This window comes from Entelurus aequoreus, linkage group LG02 (genome assembly GCF_033978785.1).
Source record: "Entelurus aequoreus isolate RoL-2023_Sb linkage group LG02, RoL_Eaeq_v1.1, whole genome shotgun sequence".
NCBI classification, from domain to species: Eukaryota; Metazoa; Chordata; class Actinopteri; order Syngnathiformes; family Syngnathidae; genus Entelurus; species Entelurus aequoreus.
In genome coordinates, this window is record NC_084732.1 from 97,544,522 (window position 1) to 97,568,795 (window position 24,274).

At 38.8% G+C, this 24,274-nt stretch overlaps 1 protein-coding gene across 1 annotated transcript; it reads left to right on the forward strand.

The window, feature by feature from the left end:
* The first annotated feature begins 14,790 nt into the window (after positions 1–14,790).
* pcdh17 (protocadherin 17) lies at positions 14,791–23,862 on the forward strand. Its single transcript, XM_062036992.1, has 3 exons — positions 14,791–15,388; positions 15,902–18,754; positions 23,761–23,862. Exons 2-3 carry the CDS (start codon positions 16,196–16,198, stop codon positions 23,860–23,862), a joined length of 2,661 nt encoding a protein of 886 aa, XP_061892976.1. The 5' UTR covers positions 14,791–15,388; positions 15,902–16,195.
* Positions 23,863–24,274: the final 412 nt, after the last annotated feature.

Sequence of the window (24,274 nt, forward strand, 5' to 3'; positions counted from 1 at the left end):
ATTATTCACATGTGAATAATGCAGTATACTAGACTGTATTTATATTATTCACATGTGAATAATGCTGTATAATAGACTGTATTTATGTTATTCACATGTGAATAATGCTGTATAATAGATTGTATTTATATTATTCACATGTGAATAATGCTGTATAATTGACTGTATTTATGTTGTTCACATGTGAATAATGCGGTATAATAGACTGTATTTATATTATTCACATGTGAATAATTCTGTATAATAGACTGTATTTATGTTGTTCACATGTGAATAATGCTGTATAATAGACTGTATTTACATTATTCACATGTGAATAATGCTGTATAATAGACTGTATTTATATTATTCACATGTGAATAATGCTGTATAATAGACTGTATTTATATTTTTCACATGTGAATAATGCTGTATAATTGACTGTTTTTATGTTATTCACATGTGAATAATGCTGTATAATAGACTGTATTTACATTATTCACATGTGAATAATGCGGTATAATAGACTGTATTTATATTATTCACATGTGAATAATGCTGTATAATAGACTGTATTTACATTATTCACATGTGAATAATGCGGTATAATAGACTGTATTTATATTAGTCACATGTGAATAATGCTGTATAATAGACTGTATTTACATTATTCACATGTGAATAATGCGGTATAATAGACTGTATTTATATAATTCACATGTGAATAATGCTGTATAATAGACTGTATTTATATTATTCACATGTGAATAATGCTGTATAATAGACTGTATTTATGTTATTCACATGTGAATAATGCTCTATAATAGACTGTATTTGCATTATTCACATGTAAAACATACCTAAGTGTTTATTGTCTATTGTGAGCGAACTGTGGTGCTGAATTTCCCCCAGGGATCAATAAAGTACTTTCTATTCTATTCTATTCAAATTGTACAGGAGTCCGGTACTTGGGGCCACGTTACAACAGCTACTGGACCCTCTGCATGCTTGGGAAAGGCTCTTCGCTGTGCTGAGTAGCATTGAGAATTTGTTTGGATATATACAGTATATATATATATATGTATATATATATATATATATATATATATATATATATATATATATATATATATATATATATATATATATATATATATATATATATATATATATATATATATCCACAAATAGATGGAATTACAATTGGGGAACAATGAGGATTACAGCACTAAGGGAACCAGGCAGGATTTTCTGGTAATGAAGGGAATTATGTCACTTTGAAGTGACATAAGATGTTACGGCTTTACTTTTTGAGAGCTCCCGTTTTCCTTCCCCTTTCCTTCCCTGCTGGACTGACAGCTCCAACAGAAGTGCGGGCAACCAAAGTCTGCCAACACGCCATGTTGGCCTGCATAATTTGGTCGTCATCTTCACGTCACGTGCCCGCTGACCAGAAGATCGGTGATTCCATGCTCGAGACGACAGGCAACAAAACGTGTTAAATGTTCGTGCCCGGACCAAAAATGGTCATGTGCACAGTAGAATCACAAAGGTAACACTGAGCAATGAAATGCTTACTTTGGTAGTTTTCAATCATTAGACAACAAGGCAATGTTGGTGGAAATTGCGCGTAAATGCCGAAAAGCCGAAGCTAAACAGCCGAACTGTTAGCACGCTAGCCAGATAGCATCAACAAAACATCCGACTCTTAAGTTTAAACCTGGAAAATGAGCAAAAAAAGCTAGCAAGCTAACAGTTAGCATAGGTGAAGTGACACAGTATTATTAATAATAGGTACACACATGCAAAAATAGCTGAAAAGCTGACAGTGATGTGCTCGTTGATGCTAACAGTTAGCATGTGTGAAATGACACAATATTAATAATAAGTGAATACATGCAAACATAGCTAAAAAGCAAGTAGTGATGTGCTCTTTGATGCTAACAGCCAGCGTGCGTGAAATAACGCAATATAATTAATAATAGGTATACACATGCAAACATAGCTAAAAAGCAAGTAGTGATGTGCTCTTTGATGCTAACAGCTAGCGTGCGTGAAATAACGCAATATAATTAATAATAGGTATACATACACATGCAAACATAGCGAACAACTCGAAGCGATGTGCTCTTTGATGCGAAAAGCTACAGCTAAATATTACATTTCAACATTTCTGTCACACAAAGTCGTTTTGATAGTAGGCTATTATAGCTAAACATATCAGGCGGTATGGCTCGGTTGGTAGAGCGGCCGTGCCAGCAACTTGAGGGTTGCAGGTTCGATCCCCGCTTCCGCCATCCTAGTCACTGCCTTTGTGTCCTTGGGCAAGACACTTTACCCACCTGCTCCCAGTGCCACCCACACTGGTTTGAATGTAACTTAGATATTGGGTTTCACTATGTGAAGCGCTTTGAGTCACTTGAGAAAAAGCGCTATATAAATGTAATTCACTTCACACTTCACATTTTGATAGTAGGCTAATATAGCCAATATAGACACTTTCATCATGTGTGGCCTTCATTATAACATTTATATAAGACTCTTAAAGTCATTTTGATAGTAGGCTAATATAGCTAATATAGACACTTTCAACATGTGTGGCCTTCATTATAACATGCATCTAAGACTTTTAAAGTCATTTCGATAGTAGGCTAGTATAGCTAATAAAGACACTTACATCATCTGTTGCCTTCATTATAACATTTATATAAGACTTTTAAAGTCATTTTGATAGTAGGCTAATATAGCCAATACAGACACTTTCATCATGTGTTGCCTTCATTATAACATTTATATAAGACTTTTAAAGTCATTTTGATAGTAGGCTAATATAGCTAATATAGACACTTTCAACATGTGTGGCCTTCATTATAACATTTATCTAAGACTTTTAAAGTCATTTTGATAGTAGGCTAGTATAGCTAATAAAGACACTTACATCATCTGTTGCCTTCATTAAAACACTTATATAAGGCTTTTAAAGTCATTTTGATAGTAGGCTAATATAGCTAATATAGACACTTACATCATGTGCTGTCTTCATTATAACACTTATATAAGCCGTTTCAAGTCATTTTGATAGTAGGCTAATATAGACACTTGCATCATGTGTTGCTTTCATTATTACACTTACATAAGACTTTTAAAGTCATTTTGATAGTAGGCTAATATAGCTAATATAGACACTTACATCATGTGTGGCCTTCATTATAACATTTATGTAAGACTTTTAAAGTCATTTTGATAGTAGGCTAATATAGCTAATATGGACACTCACATCATGTGTTGTCTTCATAATAACACTTATATAAGGCTTTTAAAGCGATTTTGATAGTAGGCTAATATAGACACTTACATCATGTGTTGTCTTCATTATAACACTTATATAAGACTTTTAAAGTCATTTTGATAGTAGGCTAATATAGACACTTACATCATGTGTTGCTTTCATTATTACACTTACATAAGACTTTTAAAGTTATTTTGATAGTAGGCTAATATAGCTAATATAGACACTTACATCATGTGTTGCCTTCATTATAACACTTATATAAGCCGTTTCAAGTCATTTTGATAGAAGGCTAATATAGACACTTACATCATGTGTTGTCTTCATTATAACACTTATATAAGACTTTTAAAGTCATTTTGATAGTAGGCTAATATAGACACTTACATCATGTGTTGCTTTCATTATTACACTTACATAAGACTTTTAAAGTTATTTTGATAGTAGGCTAATATAGCTAATATAGACACTTTCATCATGTGTGGCCTTCATTATAACATTTATGTAAGACTTTTAAAGTCATTTTGATAGTAGGCTAATATAGACACTTACATCATGTGTTACCTTCATTATAACACTTATATAAGGCTTTTAAAGTCATTTTGATAGTAGGCTAATATAACTAATATAGACACTTACATCATATGTTGCCGTCATTATAACACTTATATAAGCCGTTTCAAGTCATTTTGATAGTAGGCTAATATAGACACTTACATCATGTGTTGTCTTCATTATAACACTTATATAAGACTTTTAAAGTCATTTTGATAGTAGGCTAATATAGACACTTACATCATGTGTTGCTTTCATTATTACACTTACATAAGACTTTTAAAGTTATTTTGATAGTAGGCTAATATAGCTAATATAGACACTTTCATCATGTGTGGCCTTCATTATAACATTTATGTAAGACTTTTAAAGTCATTTTGATAGTTGGCTAATATAGACACTTACATCATGTGTTGCCTTCATTATAACACTTATATAAGGCTTTTAAAGTCATTTTGATAGTAGGCTAATATAGCTAATATAGACACTCACATCATGTGTTGCCCTCATTATAACAGTTATATAAGACTTTTAAAGTCATTTTGATAGTAGGCTAATATAGCTAATATAGACACTTTCATCATGTGTTGCCCTCATTATAACAGTTATATAAGACTTTTAAAGTCATTTTGATAGTAGGCTAATATAGCTAATATAGACACTTTCATCATGTGTTGCCTTCATTATAACACTTATATAAGACTTTTAAAGTCATTTTGATAGTAGGCTAATATAGCCAATACAGACACTTTCATCATGTGTTGCCTTCATTATAACATTTATGTAAGACTTTTAAAGTCATTTTGATAGTAGGCTAATATAGCTAATATGGACACTCACATCATGTGTTGTCTTCATAATAACACTTATATAAGGCTTTTAAAGCGATTTTGATAGTAGGCTAGTATAGCTAATAAAGACACTTACATCATCTGTTGCTTTCATTAAACACTTATATAAGGCTTTTAAAGTCATTTTGATAGTAGGCTAATACAGCTAATATAGACACTTACATCATGTGTTGCCGTCATTATAACACTTATATAAGCCGTTTCAAGTCATTTTGATAGTAGGCTAATATAGACACTTACATCATGTGTTGTCTTCATTATAACACTTATATAAGACTTTTAAAGTCATTTTGATAGTAGGCTAATATAGACACTTACATCATGTGTTGCTTTCATTATTACACTTACATAAGACTTTTAAAGTTATTTTGATAGTAGGCTAATATAGCTAATATAGACACTTACATCATGTGTTGCCTTCATTATAACACTTATATAAGCCGTTTCAAGTCATTTTGATAGAAGGCTAATATAGACACTTACATCATGTGTTGTCTTCATTATAACACTTATATAAGACTTTTAAAGTCATTTTGATAGTAGGCTAATATAGACACTTACATCATGTGTTGCTTTCATTATTACACTTACATAAGACTTTTAAAGTTATTTTGATAGTAGGCTAATATAGCTAATATAGACACTTTCATCATGTGTGGCCTTCATTATAACATTTATGTAAGACTTTTAAAGTCATTTTGATAGTTGGCTAATATAGACACTTACATCATGTGTTGCCTTCATTATAACACTTATATAAGGCTTTTAAAGTCATTTTGATAGTAGGCTAATACAGCTAATATAGACACTTACGTCATGTGTTGCCCTCATTATAACAGTTATATAAGACTTTTAAAGTCATTTTGATAGTAGCCTAATATAGCTAATATAGACACTTTCATCATGTGTTGCCTTCATTATAACACTTATATAAGACTTTTAAAGTCATTTTGATAGTAGGCTAATACAGCCAATACAGACACTTTCATCATGTGTTGCCTTCATTATAACATTTATATAAGACTTTTAAAGTCATTTTGATAGTAGGCTAATATAGCTCATATAGACACTTACATCATGTGTTGCCTTCATTATAATACTTTTATAAGACTTTTAAAGTCATTTTGATAGTAGGCTAATATAGACACTTACATCATGTGTTGCCTTAATTATAACACTTTTAAAGTCATTTTGATAGTAGGCTAGTATAGCTAATATAGACACTTACATCATGTGTTGTCTTCATTATAACACTTATTTAAGCTGTTCATTGTTTTAGTGGCTCCATACAGATTAGTTTTTGTATTTTTGTTTCAAAATGGCTCATTTGACATTTTGGGTTGCCAACCCCCTGGACTAGACTAACGAACAGACGGACCAGTGGCAAAGACTACATAACATCCTGTGTGGAATTTCATACGATAACCGCCCAAAATGACAGGATTACCCAAAAGTAAACAATTTCCATGGTACTTTGCCTTGTAAGACTTGCAGAATTTCTCTGTCCTCCGTCAGCGCAGAGTCTCTAGCTTCAGAAAGCATTGGAGTTAATTCCATAGTTCAAGACTGAGCAATGCAAAACCCGGCAACGGGTTTGGAAACGTTCGGCGAGCTGGATTAAAAAATTCAACGACCCGTGCATGACCCGTGGGCCATATGCCGTAAACAGCAGATTTGACCAGTGATTACGTGGCAAGCAGGAATTCATCGACAGACTTCTCATACGTCAGCCAGGGCTCGCTCCCATTTTGCTCGCAATCTGTGATACAAGATTACATGACAGCAACGTAACAAATCATTCATCTGTTCTTCTACCAATAACGCTTTGGACTGAAGTTACCTTTGGCCGCACAGTTTTTGTGTGGCTTATCTGATAACACAGAAATGAGTGTCACACAGAACTCTTGTCAGTGCCAGCACTTGGTCACGGTCCTTAAATTGAGATGTGAGTGAATAAACTATTGATAATGGAATCACAGTGATCTGAGAACAGTTTATTAGATACGCTTCGACTCATTTTTTTTTCTGATTTACCAAACGACACAGGCTTGCACAGTACAGGTGGACCTCAACTCACGAGTGTTTCGAGGTACGAGCTGTCCCTCTGGATTTTTGCTGGGTTTTAAATTGCGAGCATACGTTTGAGTTCCAGAGAATTAGTGATCATCCGCAGCCAACAGGCGGAGATCGACACAATCCTGCCCTCCAAACACCGGAACTGTGAATGTTTGTGCCAGGAATAATAAATGTTTAGAGAAACAAACCAGTAAACCGTGTCCGACTGGTTTGCCGACCCAAGCGGAGGGGTCAGTCCGCGTCAAACGGAGCCTCCACAGCCACGACCGTCCGAATAACGGGAAGGCATCCATGAAAATATTGAGAAGCAGCCAATGCTGGGTTCAACCTGTTTCAGTTCATTCTGCAAACTGGACGATCGAGCATTATTTTTGGGTACGCAAACACAACTGATTCTTGTTTAAAGTCGGGAACACAGCCGTCCCCAGTTTTTAAATACAGGGTAGGCTTAACACCCACTAAATCAGGGGTGTCCAGACGTGTGGGCTTGCTCCCATTTTGCTCGCAATCTGTGATACAAGATTACATGACAGCAACGTAACAAATCATTCATCTGTTCTTCTACCAATAACGCTTTGGACTGAAGTTACCTTTGGCCGCACAGTTTTTGTGTGGCTTATCTGATAACACAGAAATGATTGTCACACAGAACTCTTGTCAGTGCCAGCACTTGGTCACGGTCCTTAAATTGAGATGTGAGTGAATAAACTGTTGATAATGGAATCACAGTGAACTGAGAACAGTTTATTAGATACGCTTCGACTCGTTTTTTTTTCTGATTTACCAAACGACACAGGCTTGCACAGTACAGGTGGACCTCAACTCACGAGTGTTTCGAGGTACGAGCTGTCCCTCTGGATTTTTGCCAGGCTTTAAATTGCGAGCATACGTTTGAGTTTCAGAGAATTAGTGATCATCCGCAGCCAACAGGCGGAGATCGACACAATCCTGCCCTCCAAACACCGGAACTGTGAATGTTTGTGCAAGGAATAATAAATGTTTAGAGAAACAAACCAGTAAACCGTGTCCGACTGGTTTGCCGACCCAAGCGGAGGGGTCAGTCCGCGTCAAACGGAGCCTCCACAGCCACGACCGTCCGAATAACGGGAAGGCATCCATGAAAATATTGAGAAGCAGCCAATGCTGGGTTCAACCTGTTTCAGTTCATTCTGCAAACTGGACGATCGAGCATTATTTTTGGGTACGCAAACACAACTGATTCTTGTTTAAAGTCGTGAACACAGCCGTCCCCAGTTTTTAAATACAGGGTGGGCTTAACACCCACTAGATCAGGGGTGTCCAGACGTTTGGGCTTGCTCCCATTTTGCTCGCAATCTGTGATACAAGATTACATGACAGCAACGTAACAAATCATTCATCTGTTCTTCTACCAATAATGCTTTGGACTGAAGTTACCTTTGGCCGCACAGTTTTTGTGTGGCTTATCTGATAACACAGAAATGAGTGTCACACAGAACTCTTGTCAGTGCCAGCACTTGGTCACGGTCCTTAAATTGAGATGTGAGTGAATAAACTGTTGATAATGGAATCACAGTGAACTGAGAACAGTTTATTAGATACGCTTCGACTCGTTTTTTTTTCTGATTTACCAAACGACACAGGCTTGCACAGTACAGGTGGACCTCAACTCACGAGTGTTTTGAGGTACGAGCTGTCTCTCGACACAATCCTGCCCTCCAAACACCGGAACTGTGAATGTTTGTGCCAGGAATAATAAATGTTTAGAGAAACAAACCAGTAAACCGTGTCCAACTGGTTTGCCGACCCAAGCGGAGGGGTCAGTCCGCGTCAAACGGAGCCTCCACAGCCACGACCGTCCGAATAACGGTAAGGCATCCATGAAAATATTGAGAAGCAGCCAAAGCTGAGTTCAACCTGTTTCAGTTCATTCTGCAAACTGGACGATCGAGCATTATTTTTGGGTACGCAAACACAACTGATTCTTGTTTAAAGTCGGGAACACAGCCGTCCCCAGTTTTTAAATACAGGGTAGGCTTAACACCCACTAGATCAGGGGTGTCCAGACGTTTGGGCTCGCTCAAATTTTGCTCGCAATCTGTGATACAAGATTACATGACAGCAACGTAACAAATCATTCATCTGTTCTTCTACCAATAACGCTTTGGACTGAAGTTACCTTTGGCCGCACAGTTTTTGTGTGGCTTATCTGATAACACAGAAATGAGTGTCACACAGAACTCTTGTCAGTGCCAGCACTTGGTCACGGTCCTTAAATTGAGATGTGAGTGAATAAACTGTTGATAATGGAATCACAGTGATCTGAGAACAGTTTATTAGATACGCTTCGACTCATTTTTTTTCTGATTTACCAAACGACACAGGCTTGCACAGTACAGGTGGACCTCAACTCACGAGTGTTTCGAGGTACGAGCTGTCCCTCTGGATTTTTGCTAGGCTTTAAATTGCGAGCATACGTTTGAGTTCCAGATAATTAGTGATCATCCGCAGCCAACAGGCGGAGATCGACACAATCCTGCCCTCCAAACACCGGAACTGTGAATTTTTGTGCCAGGAATAATAAATGTTTAGAGAAACAAACCAGTAAACCGTGTCCGACTGGTTTGCCGACCCAAGCGGAGGGGTCAGTCCGCGTCAAACGGAGCCTCCACAGCCACGACCGTCCGAATAACGGGAAGGCATCCATGAAAATATTGAGAAGCAGCCAATGCTGGGTTCAACCTGTTTCACGAGTGTTTTGAGGTACGAGCTGTCTCTCTGGATTTTTGCTAGGCTTTAAATTGCGAGCAAACGTTTGAGTTCCAGAGAAGTAGTGATCATCCGCAGCCAACAGGCGGCGATCGACACAATCCTGCCCTCCAAACACCGAAACTGTGAAAGTTTGTGCAAGGAAAAATAAATGTTTAGAGCAGTGGTTCTTAACCTGGGTTCGATCGAACCCTAGGGGTTCGGTGAGTCAGGCTCAGGGGTTCGGCGGTGGTCAAGACACACCCGACTCAACGTGTAAATACAAACTTCTCCCTATCGGCGTATTACGGATACGGCAACAACGTGGACCCCGACTTAAATTAGTTGAAAAACTTATTCGGGTGTTACCATATAGCATACTTGCCAACCCTCCCGTTTTTAGCGGGAGACTCCCGGTATTCAGCGCCTCTCCCGATAACCTCCCGGCAGAAATTTTCTCCCGACAAACTCCCGGTATTCAGCCGGAGCTGGAGGCCACGCCCCCTCCAGCTCAATGCGGACCTGAGTGGGGACAGCCGGTTCTCACGTCCGCTTTCCCACAATATAAACAGCTTGCCTGCCCAATGACGTCATAACATCTACGGCTTTTAGAGAGTAGAGTGCACAACTGCGCACACAACAAGGAGACGAAGCAGAAGAACGAGGAAGTTACAGACATGACGACACTGTCGACGAGCAAGATGAAGAAATACGCTTGCAAGTTCCAAAACGAATGGAAACAAGAATTTCAGTTCATCCAGGACAGTTCGAAGGGGAAGGTGCATGTTGCCTGTACATTTTGTAGAACAGACTTCTCCATTGAACACGGTGGCCGAGTCATGAACGGAGGAGAAGTTAAACAGGACAATATTGCCATCTACTGGATAGCCCCCGGAACACTGAAATTCAAGTATTTATTTTATTTATATGTATAATAAAATAAATATATATACATATATACATATATATATATATATATATATATATATATATATATATATATATATATATATATATATATATATATATATATATATATATATATATATATACATGTATATATATATATATATATATATATATATATATATATATATATATATATATATATATATATATATATATATACGACCGTCCAGATAACGGGAAGGCATCCGTGAAAATATCGAGAAGCAGCCAATGCTGGGTTCGACCTGTTTCAGTTCATTCTTCAAACTGGACGATCGAGCATTATTTTTGGGTACGTACGCAAACACAACTGATTCTTGTTTAAAGTCGGGAACACAGCCGTCCCCAGTTTTTAAATACAGGGTAGGCTTAACACCCACTAGATCAGGGGTGTCCAGACGTTTTGATTGGGCTAAAAAAATGTGGTTGGGGGCCGAAAGCCGTCGCATGCAAAATATCTATAAATACACACATCGTCGTCGTCGTCGGCGATCACTCGAAACGAGCATGATTGTCCTCCTGTTGGTGGGATTGCCTTCAGGAGAACGCCTGTGCGTGGAATCTTTTAAAGTGGGGAGACCGGTGCACAGACAGCCACCACACTGTCCTTGGCAAAGAGAAGGCCAGGGTCCAATGGCATGGAGACCAAGACAATTGGGGGCCCATCTTTGCTGCAGCCTTCTTCCGCCTTTGTGACCGTTGTGGAGATTCTATGCGACCATCATCCGCCCACTCCGCCGTTGAGGTCTTTTTCGACGAGGGAGATGCGCAGACTCCAACGTCACTTCTTCGCTGTGGGAGCTGTATCCGGTGGCAAGGGAAACCCAGGACGACCGGCACCTCCTCACAGATGCAGGGGGCTGCCGGAGCTCTGGTCTGTCGGAGGACCGCCTATGGTGTGCCTACCAGCACTTGCTTTTCTCTCAGGGTGTGCTCCCCTAGCCTTTTGTCTTCCCAGACTAACCCACAAGGCAGCGGGGCAGTGGTTGGGTGATGCCAGGGCGTGTCCACAGAGTGGCCCTGCGCATCACGCCTCTCACATACTTACATATTTATGTGTGTGTGTACATATTGTATTAATAGAATGGATATATAATTGCTAGTTATTAGAAATGAACATTAACAGTATGTTAAAGTTCCATGTTTACCTTGTTTACCTTTGTGACAACTTCCTTAAAGCTTTGTAATCAGTCAGAAATATCAAGCGGCTAAAATGTGCCAAACATTGGTAAGTATGGAAACAGTGTTATGGAAACAGTGTCCCCCCCCCCCCAATCATGCCTTGCAATGGATTTACATGCTTGTTGATTTTTAGTGCTGGTAATTTTTTTTTTCTTTCTCTGCCATGACTAGGGAAGGTTGTTTGGATTGGGTTATACAAGTGAAAACTCTGCTGTAGTCTCCAGAGAGTGCATTTCACGGTCACTGGCATGGGTCACTCACATTGTCCACAAGAGGGCGACAAATAAGCACCTATATTGTTAAAATGCCGTTAAAAACAACCCTATGCAGCGGTTCAAAAAATGTTAAATGTATTATGTTAAATGTTATGTCAATATGTTAATTATTTACTTAATTAATTAAATATGATGATAATATGTTAGTGATTTACTTAATTAATTAATATGTTAAAAACATATAAAAATGTTAAAATGACATTAACAAATATATAACCTATGCTGCTGATAAAATGTTAAATTTTTTATGGTAAATGTTATGTTAATATGTTAATTAATTAACTAATTAAATAATATATTAAATACATTTAAAATTTTTAAAAATACATTAAAAAAACCCTACGCTGCCGATAAAAAGCTACATTTTTTATGTAAAATTGTATGTTAATATGTTAATTAATTCATTAATAATTAATATGTAAATGCATTTACAAATAAATAAATTGCCTTTAAAAAAACATATACTGCCATTAAAATGTTAAATTTGTTATGTTAAATTTTATGTTAATAAATAAATAAATTAATTAATTAATTATTATGTTAAATACATTTAAAAATGTTAAAATGCCATTTAAAAAAATATATAACCTAGGCTGCTGATAAAATGTTAAATTTGTTTTGGTAAATATTATGTCAATATGTTAATTAATTAACTAATTAAATAATATATTAAATACATTTAAAAATGTTAAAATGCCATTAAAAAACCCTAAGCTGCCGTTAAAAGGCTAAATTTGTTATGTTAAATTTTATGTTAATATGTTAATTAATTAATTAAAAATTAATATGTAAATGCATTTACAAATAAATAAAATGCCTTTAAAAACGTATACTGCCATTAAAATGTTAAATTTGTTATGTTAAATGTTATGTTAATGAATAAATAAATAAATAAATACATTAATTAATTATTATGTTAAATACATTTAAAAATGTTAAAATGCCATTTGAAAAAAAAAACCTTTGCTGCCATTAAAATGTTAAATTGGTTAAGTTAAATATTATGTTAAATGTTATGTTAAATGTTATGTTAGTTAATTAATATGTTAAATACATTTAGAAATGTGTTATTTAAATGTGATGTTATTAATTAATTAATTAATTGAATAATATGTTAAATACATTTAAAAATGTTAAAATGCCGTTAAAAAAACGATGCTGTCATTAAAATTTTAAATGTATATTAAATGTTATGTTGATATGTTAATTAATTAAATAATTAATTCATATCTTAAATACATTTATAAATGTTAAAATGCTGTTAAAAAACCCTATGCTGCCGTTAAAATGTTACATGTGTTATGTTAAATGTTATGTTAGTATATTAATGAATCAATTAATCAATTAATTAATCATTAATATGTTAAATACATATAAAAATGTTAAAAGGCCGTTAAAGAAAACCCCTATGCTGCCGTTAAGATGTTAAATGTGTTATGTTAGCTGTTATGTTAATATGTTAATTAATTAATTAATTAAATAATTAATTAGTTATTTATTGAATATGTTACATTTAAAAATGTAAAGTGTCGTTAAAAAACCCTTTGCTGCTCTTAAAATGTTGAATTTGTTATGTTAAACGTTATGTTAATATGTCAATTGTTTATCTAATTCATTAATATGTTAAATACATTTAAAAGTGTTAAAATGCTGTTAAAAAACCCTATGCTGCTGTTAAAATGTATTATGTTAAATGTTATGTTAATGTGTTAATAAATAAATAAATAAATAAATTAATTAATTAATTAATTAATTAATTAATTAATTAATTAATATGTTAAATACATATAAAATGTAAAAATTATGTTAAAAAAACCCCTATGCTGCTGTTAAAATGTCAAATTTGTTGTTAAATGTTATGTTAATATGTTAACTAATTAGTTAATATGTTAAATACATTTAAAATGTAAAAAAAATGTTTAAAAAAAACCTATGCTGCTATTAAAATGTCAAATTTGTCATGTTAAATGTTATGTCAATATGTTAACTAATTAATTAATATGTTAAATAAATTTAAAAAATGTTAAAATGACATTAAAAAAAACCTATGCTGCTGTTAAAATGTTACATTTATTATGTTAAATGTTATGTTAATATGTTAATCAATTAATTAATTAATTCATATACTAAACACATTTTAAAATGTAAAAATTCTGTTTAAAAAACCCCCCAGCATGCTGCTGTTAAATTGTCAAATGTGTTATGTTAAATGTTATGTCAATATGTTAACTAATTAGTTAATATGTTAAATAAATAAATACAAATGTTAAAGGCCGTAATAAAAAACCAAAACATATTATACTTCAATTTGTTATGTTAAATTAATTAATTAATATGTTAAATACATTTAAAAAGGTTAAAATGCCGTTTAAAAAAAACCCTATGCTGCAGATAAAATGCTGCTGGCTGGCGGACCAAATCTGGCCCGCAAGCATTCAGTTTGACATCGATGTCTTATCGAAAATTAGTTTCTTATGCAATAATTTCCTCACAATAAACCACATTTCCATGAATAAAACATAACATTCACACCTATGTGCTCCGAGTGCATGGAAACAGTTTTCCCTAAAAAAGAAAAGGGAGGGGGTGCCGAAAATAAATCTAATTGACTAACGACTTTCTTTTTTTTCTCCTGCCACACATCTGCTGGCTTCCTGCAACGTAAACTACAATGAAGTGCTCTTTTTTTTTTTTTTTTTTTTTTTGTATTTTTTTGAAAAACAACAAGCAGCGCCGGTGGCCAACGAGCGCCGCCCATCATTTGTAGTCTGGTCTCAGTCGTTGCGCCTTAGTCCCGCCCCCCTCCTTATTGCCCCGCCCCCGCTCGAAGCCGATTGGCTGCCGGCCGGAGCGCGTCTCCGGTTTTAACGCAGCGTGTGCGTGCACGGAGTTCATACCGTGCGAGGAAGCGCTCGTCTTTTTTTTTCTCTCCTTCTACTCAGGACGCATCCAAACGTACACAAAACACTTTGGTAACAACGTGCTTTTTTTTTTTTTTTTTTCCACAAAAAGAAAGAAGAAAAGAACAACGTTGCATTGAGTTGATGCAAAAAAAAAAAAAAAAAAAAAAAAAAAAAGAGGACGCACCTCCATGGCACTTTGGATAAGGACGCCGGGCAAGGACACCGCACTACACCGCTGATGCTGATGCTGATCCGGGCGGGATAGGACCCACTGACCGGTCTCTCTCTCTCTCTCTTTTTTTTTTCTTTCTCACGATCTGCACACCTTTGTCACGCATCTGGATGCTTTTTGTCCTTGCTTTTTTTGAACAAGGGTGACTCACTGCGTGCAGAAGGCGAGCCTCTGCATCCTAATCACACAGCAGCTCATTGACATTACAGTCAGACTTTTCTGGAGCCTTTTATTTATTTATTTATTTATTTATTTCCACTGCTGCTGCATTGTAGCCTGCAAAGAAGAAGAAGACAACAAAAAAAGGATACACATTTACCCCAAAACCCTCCTTTTGGAACTATATCTGGACTAATATCCACTTCATTTGGGTAAGTTAACCTCTTATATGTGTTTATGTCATTTATTTCCAAGGATGCAACAGTTCTTGCAGAGGACGACACAAATTAAACGCTTCTGCATGATTTTTTTCTTTTTTTATAAGGCTCATATTATACATCCGGATTATGCGGATTGGTTAATGCGTGTAAGAGGCTCATTTTTGTTCAAATAGCGTCACAATAGCCCATCTCCTGCTGTATTGCCTGCAGTGCTGCCTAAGTTGGACAGTTTTCATCCAGCATCCTCATCCTATGTGAATGGAATGTTTATTGTTTGTTGTATATGCATACCAGACAAGTCCTGAATGTCGATGCAGTGGTATCAGAACTATTTTCCATAATTCTGCAGGATTTTACTAACAAGCAAAAACTGGACAGATAACTCAATTGGCAATGATTGTTGAGATGAATTACACACGAGCCCGGATCGCATTTCTTCCAGATAGATTGCACGGGCTAACTAGATGACAAACACGTAATGTGTATTTCTTTGCTTTCTCCTAGGTGGTATCAATTTGCATTCACCATGACTATTCCGTTTGGAGAGTGGATCATGATTATTGCTCAGATGACTCCGAGTGCGGCATTGAATTTAAATTAGGTGTTCAGCGGCCACAGATTGCTGGGAGAGGCAGAGGAGGAGTGCAACAGATAAAACACAATCCACCAAGGCGAATGCCGAGACCTCGCATGATGACCAGGACTCTTTTTTGGAAGTGATAACACGGAGCTGTAGCGGAAAAAAAATATCAACAGGTCAACGGCAACGCAGCTTGAAGCCACTTCCAGAGAGTGGGGATGTATCTTTCTGTTTTTTTTTTCCTCCTCTTGTGGGCTCAAGCCCTGACGCTGAAGAACTTGAATTACTCCGTCCCCGAGGAGCAAGGACCGGGGACGGTGATCGGAAACATCGCCAAAGATGCCCGACTCGGCCTGGAACAGACCGGGCAGGGCGGGCAAGGGAAGAAAGCCAACTTCAGGGTGCTGGAGAACTCGGCGCCGCATCTCATCGACGTGGACCCCCAGAGTGGACTGCTCTATACAAAACAGCGCATTGACCGAGAAACCTTGTGTAAAAGAAACCCCAAGTGCCAGCTCTCCATGGAGGTGTTTGCGAACGACAAGGAAATCTGCATGATTAAAATAGACATCCAAGACATAAATGACAACTCCCCCAGTTTCCCCTCAGACCAGATCGACATTGACATATCTGAAAATGCAGTCCCAGGGACACGTTTCCCCCTGACCAGCGCTCATGATCCAGATGCAGGGGAAAATGGTCTGAAAACCTATCAGATAACACGCGATGACTACAATCTCTTTTCCTTGGAGGTAAAATCCCGTGGGGATGGAACTAAGTTCCCAGAATTGATTATCCAAAGGCCACTAGACCGGGAAGAAAGAAACCATCACACCCTTATTTTGTCAGCCACTGATGGAGGGGAATATTCAAGGTCTGGTACCATGCAGATAAACGTTAAAGTTATTGATTCAAATGACAACAGCCCAGTGTTTGACCAGCCCTCGTATGTTGTTGAAATTCCTGAAAATTCCCCTCCCGGTAAAGTCTTGATCGATTTAAACGCCACCGATCCTGACGAGGGCAACAATGGACAAGTGGTTTATTCTTTCAGTGGCTATGCCCCAGAGAGAATCCGGGAGCTGTTCTCCATAGATTCTAGAACAGGAGTCATCAAGATTCAGGGCGAAATTGACTACGAAGAGAGCCCTGTTATTGAGATTGACGTACAGGCAAAGGACCTCGGCCCCAATCCGATCCCGGGCCATTGTAAAGTCACCGTTAAAGTGCTTGACAGGAATGATAACTGGCCCTCTATTGGCTTTGTGTCCGTACGACAGGGAGCCATCAGCGAGGCGGCACCTTCAGGCACCGTTATTGCGCTGGTCCGCGTCACAGACAAGGACTCTGGCAGGAATGGCCAGCTTCAATGCAGAGTGCTGGGTAATGTCCCCTTTAAGCTAGAAGAGAATTACGATAACTTCTACACTGTCGTGACGGACAGACCGTTGGACAGAGAGGCGCAAGACGAGTACAATGTCACCATTGTGGCAAAGGACAATGGCATTCCACCTCTGAACTCCACAAAATCTTTCACCGTAAAGATTTTGGATGAGAACGACAACGTCCCACGCTTTACTAAGTCAGTTTACCTACTGCAGATACCGGAGAACAACATCCCGGGAGAGTTCCTGGGTTCAGTGCTTGCTCATGACCCGGATCTGGGACAAAATGGCACGGTGTACTACAGCATTATTAACTCCAACGTGAGCGGGGGCGATGTCAACACGTATGTAAACGTGAACGCCGCCAACGGAGCCATATATGCAGTCAGATCGTTCAACTATGAGCAGATCAAATATTTTGACTTCAAAGTACTCGCTCGGGATGCAGGATCGCCGCACCTGGAGAGCAACGCTACGGTGCGCATCAGTGTTCTGGACGTGAACGATAACATCCCTGTCATCGTTCTCCCGCTTCTACAAAACGACACCGCTGAAATCCACGTGCCGCGGAATGTCGGGGTGGGCTACATTGTCACCACGGTAAGGGCAGTGGACAATGACTACGGTGAAAGCGGGAGACTCACCTACGAGATCTCTGACGGGAACGAGGAGCACCTTTTTGAGATGGATCCAGCGACTGGTGAGGTGCGAACAGCCCACCCTTTCTGGGACAATGCCAGTCCTGCCGTCGAGCTGATTATTCGCGTGTCGGACCATGGCAAGCCGACCCTCACCACTGCGGCGAGGCTCATCATCAAGGCCTCCAACGGACATCCCGCTGACGGACTGCTGCATGTCGACAACCATCAGAAGTGGGACATGTCCCTGCCTCTCATTGTGACTCTGAGCATAATCTCAATCATGCTTCTGGCTGCCATGGTCACCATAGCAGTCAAGTGCAAACGGGAAAACAAGGAGATACGGACCTATAACTGTCGAATCGCAGAATACTCGCATCCTCAGCTGGGGAAAGGAAAGAAAAAGAAGCTTAACAAGAACGACATCATGCTGGTGCAGAGCGAGGTGGAGGAGCGGGATGCCATGAATGTGATGAATGTGGTAAGCAGTCCTTCCTTGGCCACCTCTCCCATGTACTTTGACTACCAGACACGCCTGCCACTCAGCTCACCGAGATCAGAAGTCATGTACCTTAAGCCCACTACCAATAACCTCAGCGTGCCCCAAGGCCACGTGGGATGCCACACCAGCTTCACAGGCCCAGTCACCAGCACTACAGACACACCTACTAACCGCATGTCCATCATACAGGTAAGGGACTTGCCCCACTCTCACACACTGTTATGCCCACTCCCACGTGAGCGCCTTCGTGAAGTATCCACGTCCGATGTGGACATGACTTGTCTTGTAAAACCAAAGAGACCAAGGGCTGAGAGGAGTCCAGAGAGAAAAGATGGAAGGGAGTAGTGAGCATTAGAAGGATTAAGATATTCTCGTGTCCTCCTGGAACGGGTTTACTGACGTCCGCGCAAATTGGTTGCATTTGAAATATGTCACGGCGAGCTTCTCAGAGCTGTTTTCACCGGAAAGTTGTTCATCAATAATCAATCCATTCCTGCAATCTACTTACATGGATCGTGGCTCAGTATTGTAGTTTCAATTGTGAAGTATTGAACTAGACCAGGGATCGGCAACCTTTACCACTCAAAGAGCCATTTTGGCAAGTTTCACAAATTAAAGAAAGTAATGGGAGCCACAAAAAAAATTTTAAAATTTCAAATGAAAAACACCTCATACAAAGCTTAAACGCTTTGTGCTATGTTAACTAGGGGTCTCCGACACACGCACCGGCACGCACTTTAATGTGTAAATTTGATGTTAGTGCAGCCCGCGAGTTTTGAATGAATGGCGCTTGATAGCGTCGTACTTGCCAACCCTCTCATTTTTCCCGGGAGACTCCCGAATATCAGAGCGTGATGACACTGCATTTGGCGCCCTCTACAGTCTGCCCTAACAGTGTACCTGCTCGACCACACGTAGAATGCAATTTCAGCTTGCTCACGTAAGTGACAGCAAGGCGTACTAACTCAGCAGCCACACATCTTACACTGACGGTACCAATACCCAGAATCCCATGCAGCCCTAACTCTTCCGCTCAACCAACGCACGGAGAGGGGGAGGGGGGTTGATGTGTGGGGGGATTTGGTGGTAGCGGGGGTGTATAATGTAGACCGAAGAGTTAGGGCTGCATGGGATTCTGGGTAATGGTTGTGTTGTGTTTATGTTGTGTTACGGTGGGATGTTCTCCAGAAATGTGTTTTTCATTCTTTTTTGGTGTGGGTTCACAGTGTGGCGCATATTTGTAACGTAACAATGTTAAAGTTGTTTGATACGGCTACCGTCAGTGTAAGCTGTGTGGCTGATGACTAAGTATGCTTTGCTGTCTCCTGTGTGTGCAAGTAATAACAACATGCAACAAGTGGCTGGACCGGCACGCTGTATGTAAATGCTATAGAGGACAATTACTGCAGTGCAATTAGGGCACGCCCTTTATTTAGTAATTAGAGTGTAAATATGATTATTTTTTCCCTGGGAGTAATCTATGAGGGACACTGAGATCCATAAATCTCCTGGGAAAATCAGGGGGGGCGGCATGTATGTAGCTGAGCCGCATCAGAGTGGTCAAGGAGCCGCATGCGGCTCCGGAGCCGCGGGTTGCCGACCCCTGAACTAGACCATAATCATACTCCAATTATGATATGTTCCGATGAACAAATGCAGATTAGGAATATGTACCCTAAAAGTTACTGTTACATGCAATGAGTGAGGGTTGGGTATTGGCAAGGACATTACGATACGATACTTATCACTACATTTGCATGGTATGGTATCAAGTTGTTTCGAACATGCGTACATTGATACATCATTTAACTCGTAAACGTCTCTTAACAACATGTTCGAAAAGGAGTAGGAAGAAGCAAAGCATATTTAATCTTACCCCTTTTCCACTTCATATCAAATTGTAACGCCTATGTTCACTTCCTGTTGTCTTCCTGTAACACAGTTTGCATTCTATAGTGAATTCCAGGTAAAGCAATTATCTTTGTAAGTCTTCAAATACAATTCCGGTTCTCATAAATAGATGAATTATAGACAATTTTCAATAAAGTTAAAGATATTAATCAAAAATTTTCCTGTAGTATGAATAACATCTTGAACTGGGTCATATTAGTACATTCCAAAGTTTGAGTCCACATCCTGATATGCTAAAAGTCTTAAATGTTGTACGTGCATACAGATGTTTGAAGTATTATTATTATATTTGGGCCATGATACGATATAGATGTGAGACATATTGTGATATTTTACATCAGGGCTATTTTACTAGATTGTTTTGGGGGCCACATTTCCAAAGAGCAAAGGACCTGGGCACCGTACTTCTCTCTTCACTATAATTCTTATTTTGTATTCCTGAGAATCTGCTCTTTTCAAGGGACCTACTGCAAAAAAAAAGCTCGTCAAAGATCATGTATATGACAGCGCTCGAGTGATGCGCAAATTTAAGTATTTTCCAAGTTGTGTTTAATTGAACTGGCTGGCCAGTCTGGTGCCATTCCTGGGCCGGATTTGGCCCCCAGGGCTACGGTTGAATAGACATGTTCTACACAGTGCATTTTAAAATATGTGTTTATATATGTACACTAATACTTCATTGGCCAAATTGAGTCAAAAAACAATGGAATTCAAATGTTCAATTTCCATTTATTGCAATTGCACAAAAAGTGGATCGAGTTTCCTGCCAATTAGAAATGGCCTAAACTTCCCAACTGTCGACTTCTTGTACTGCGTTTTGAAGTAGCAGTAAAGCAGCACTTTTTGGAGCAATTGTGTGGCTATCGACACAACAAAACATTAAAAATCAACTTTACCGTATTTTTCGGACTATAAGGCGCACTTAAAATCCTTTCATTTTCTCAAAAATCGACAGTGCGCCCTGTCACCCGGTGCGCCTAATGTACGGAATAATTCTGCTTGTGCTTACCGACCTCGAAGCAATTTCATTCGGTACATGGTGTAATGATACGAGTGACCAGTAGATGGCAGTCACACATAAGAGATACGTGCAGACTGCAATATGACGCTAGTAAACAACACCGAAACTTGAAATGTTCCATTGAAAATAAAGAACATTACACACGGCGCTCAAAAATCCGTCGAAATGTTTTAGTACGACTTTGAAGTCGCACCACTTGATGGATTGTCGGCGCGTTACGGCTACCGTCGTCAGAGATACAAGTATTACTATGGTGTGTGTGTATACGGACCCCAAAATGGCACCCATTAGCAGACACGTTATCTGGCGTTTTGTTTCACAATATTATGCAAAAACAAATTTTCTTATCTTCTGGTACCTGCTGATGTGTATTTGAGATCTGCATAAGTCCTGAAAATTTGCACACGTCCGCCGTAGTCGATAAGCTTCTTCTTTTTCACTATCTTCTTGTTATGGGACATTCACCCTCTGCTGTTGCCATTTCTAATATAAAGTAGTGTAAAGTTCTAACTTATATCTCGCTATGGAAGCGCTAAAAACTACCGGTGTAGTGAGTTTACATAATTCACCCGAGGAACTTTGGTTGTTAGAGAGTTCCGGTCGGACGGTTTTTCACGGGACACATTTCCGGACTTGTTGTTGCACTAGTGAGCCACGGATGAGGAGATGCTGCTCCGTTATTGACTGAAGTAAAGTCTGAATGTCACTTAAACAGTTAGCGCCATCTTTTGACACTTCTTCCACTCCCGTCCTTGCCACGTAAATAAGACCGTTCTGAAGCGACTGTCAGAAAGCGGCTTGAAGATGTTCTCTAAAACATCATCTATGCAACATTTTGACCAAAGAACCACCATTACATGTTATGTAGACCCGTGTTTTTCAACCACGTACCGCGTGAGATACAGTCTGGTGTGTTTCTCCTATTTGGGTTAAAAATATTTTATTCAAACCACTAATTATAATCTGCAAATAAAGTGCCGTTGTTGAGTGTCGGTGTTGTCTAGAGCTCGGCAGAGTAACCGTGCAATACTCTTCCATATCAGTAGGTGACAGCAGGTAGCTAATTGCTTTGTAAACGTCGTATCTAATGCTTAAACCAAAAATAAAAAAAAGGCGAGTGCCCCTAAAAAAGGCATTGAATCTTAGGGATGGCTATGGAAAACGAAACTAAAACTGAACTGGCTACAAAGTAAACAAAAACAGAATGCTGGACGACAGCAAAGACTTACAGAGTGTGGAGCAGACGACGTCCACAAAGTACATCTGTACATGACACGACAATTTCCACACAAAGAAGGATAGCGTCCGCACAACTGAAATAGTGTTGATTGCTAAAACAAAAGCAGGTGCGGGGGATAGCGCTCAAAGGAAGACATGAAACTGATACAGGAAAATACCAACAAAACAGGAAAAGCCACCAAAATAGGAGCACAAGACACTACACACAGGAAAACACCAAAAAACTCGAAATAAGTCACAGCGTGATGTGACAGGTCGTGGCACTTACTTTGAGACAAGAGCTATAGTGATGCATGCTTGGTTATGGTTTGAATTCATATCCAACAATTGCAACAATGACTATTTACTGTCAATATCAACTACCGAGTTTACATTTTTAATGTTTTCTGCTGGTGGTGTGCCTCCGCATTTTTCAATGAACAAAAATGTGCCTTGGCTCCAAAAAAGGTTGAAAAACACTGATATAGACCACAAGGAAATGTTTTACATTCAGAGAAAAAAAAAATCCTAATATGACCCCTTTAATGCGCCCTATGGTCCAGAAAATACAGCATATGGTTAAAAAAGTAGATTTTCTTCCCATCCCAACATTGAGGTGGTAGACTTCTTTTCCAGTCGTCAAAGTTGTGAGAATTGTTTTTTAATTCGCTCAGTTTTAATTCCAAGTGATTAACAGATTAGAGGTATTTTTACAGCCATTAAAGCATCTTTGTGAAGCGTACTCGGGCGTTTAAGTCCTTAATGTGATAACTTCTGTGTGTCTTTGGCTGTAAGCTCATTAAAAGTCTGTCCTGCCAGACGAGGATTAGGGACGGCAGCGGTGCATAATCGCAGGACAATGGTCCGGTGAAGCTGATCTCGTCCTACCAATATTTACCTTTCTTCTTCTGTTGTCCTTGATGTTCTTCACATTGTTTTATACCCGTTTTCACTGAGTGGAAACTCTGGACGCATCCTACGGTTACGCCGTTGGATTGAAGTCCGGGTTCGTCCCTTAGTTAAGACGCCTCTTGTCATTCGTACGACCTATTTGAGGTGGACATTCATGTGACGATGACCGTGATCGGATGTGACGCCTTCTCGCCAGGGAGGGAAGCCGCTGTCCGTGGTTTTCACTCTCAACCAGGTTTCCATTGTGAGCCATCTGCAAAAGGGCAAAGGCCAGAACAAAGAGCACGGAAACTTCTAAATCGGGCGGACAGGGCAGTTGTTGGTCCGTTTTGCAGGCTGTTTATTTGCCGATGTGTTGATTGGTTGTACGTCAAAGGCGCTCGCTAACCGAACAACGCAGGAAGTGATCACTGATCGGTGGGAGTGACACACTATTTTTAAAGGCCTACTGAAATGAAATGTTCTTATTTAAACGGGGATAGCAGATCCATTCTATGTGTCATACTTGATCATTTCGCGATATTGCCATATTTTTGCTGAAAGGATTTAGTAGAGAACATTGACGATAAAGTTCGCAACTTTTGGTCGCGTGACGTCACAGGTTGAAAGGCTCCTCACAAATTCCCCATTGTTTACACCAGCAGCGAGAGCGATTCGGACCGAGAAAGAGATGATTACCCCATTAATTGGAGCGAGGATGAAAGATTTGT

What these genes read in the sequence shown, in the direction of transcription:
- pcdh17 (XM_062036992.1), top strand. Translation starts at nt 16,196, where the DNA reads ATGTATCTTTCTGTTTTTTTTTTCCTCCTCTTGTGGGCTCAAGCCCTG. An exon ending in CACGTGAGCGCCTTCGTGAA is followed by an intron (nt 18,755 to 23,760) that starts GTATCCACGTCC and finishes CCTTCTCGCCAG; the next exon opens with GGAGGGAAGCCGCTGTCCGT.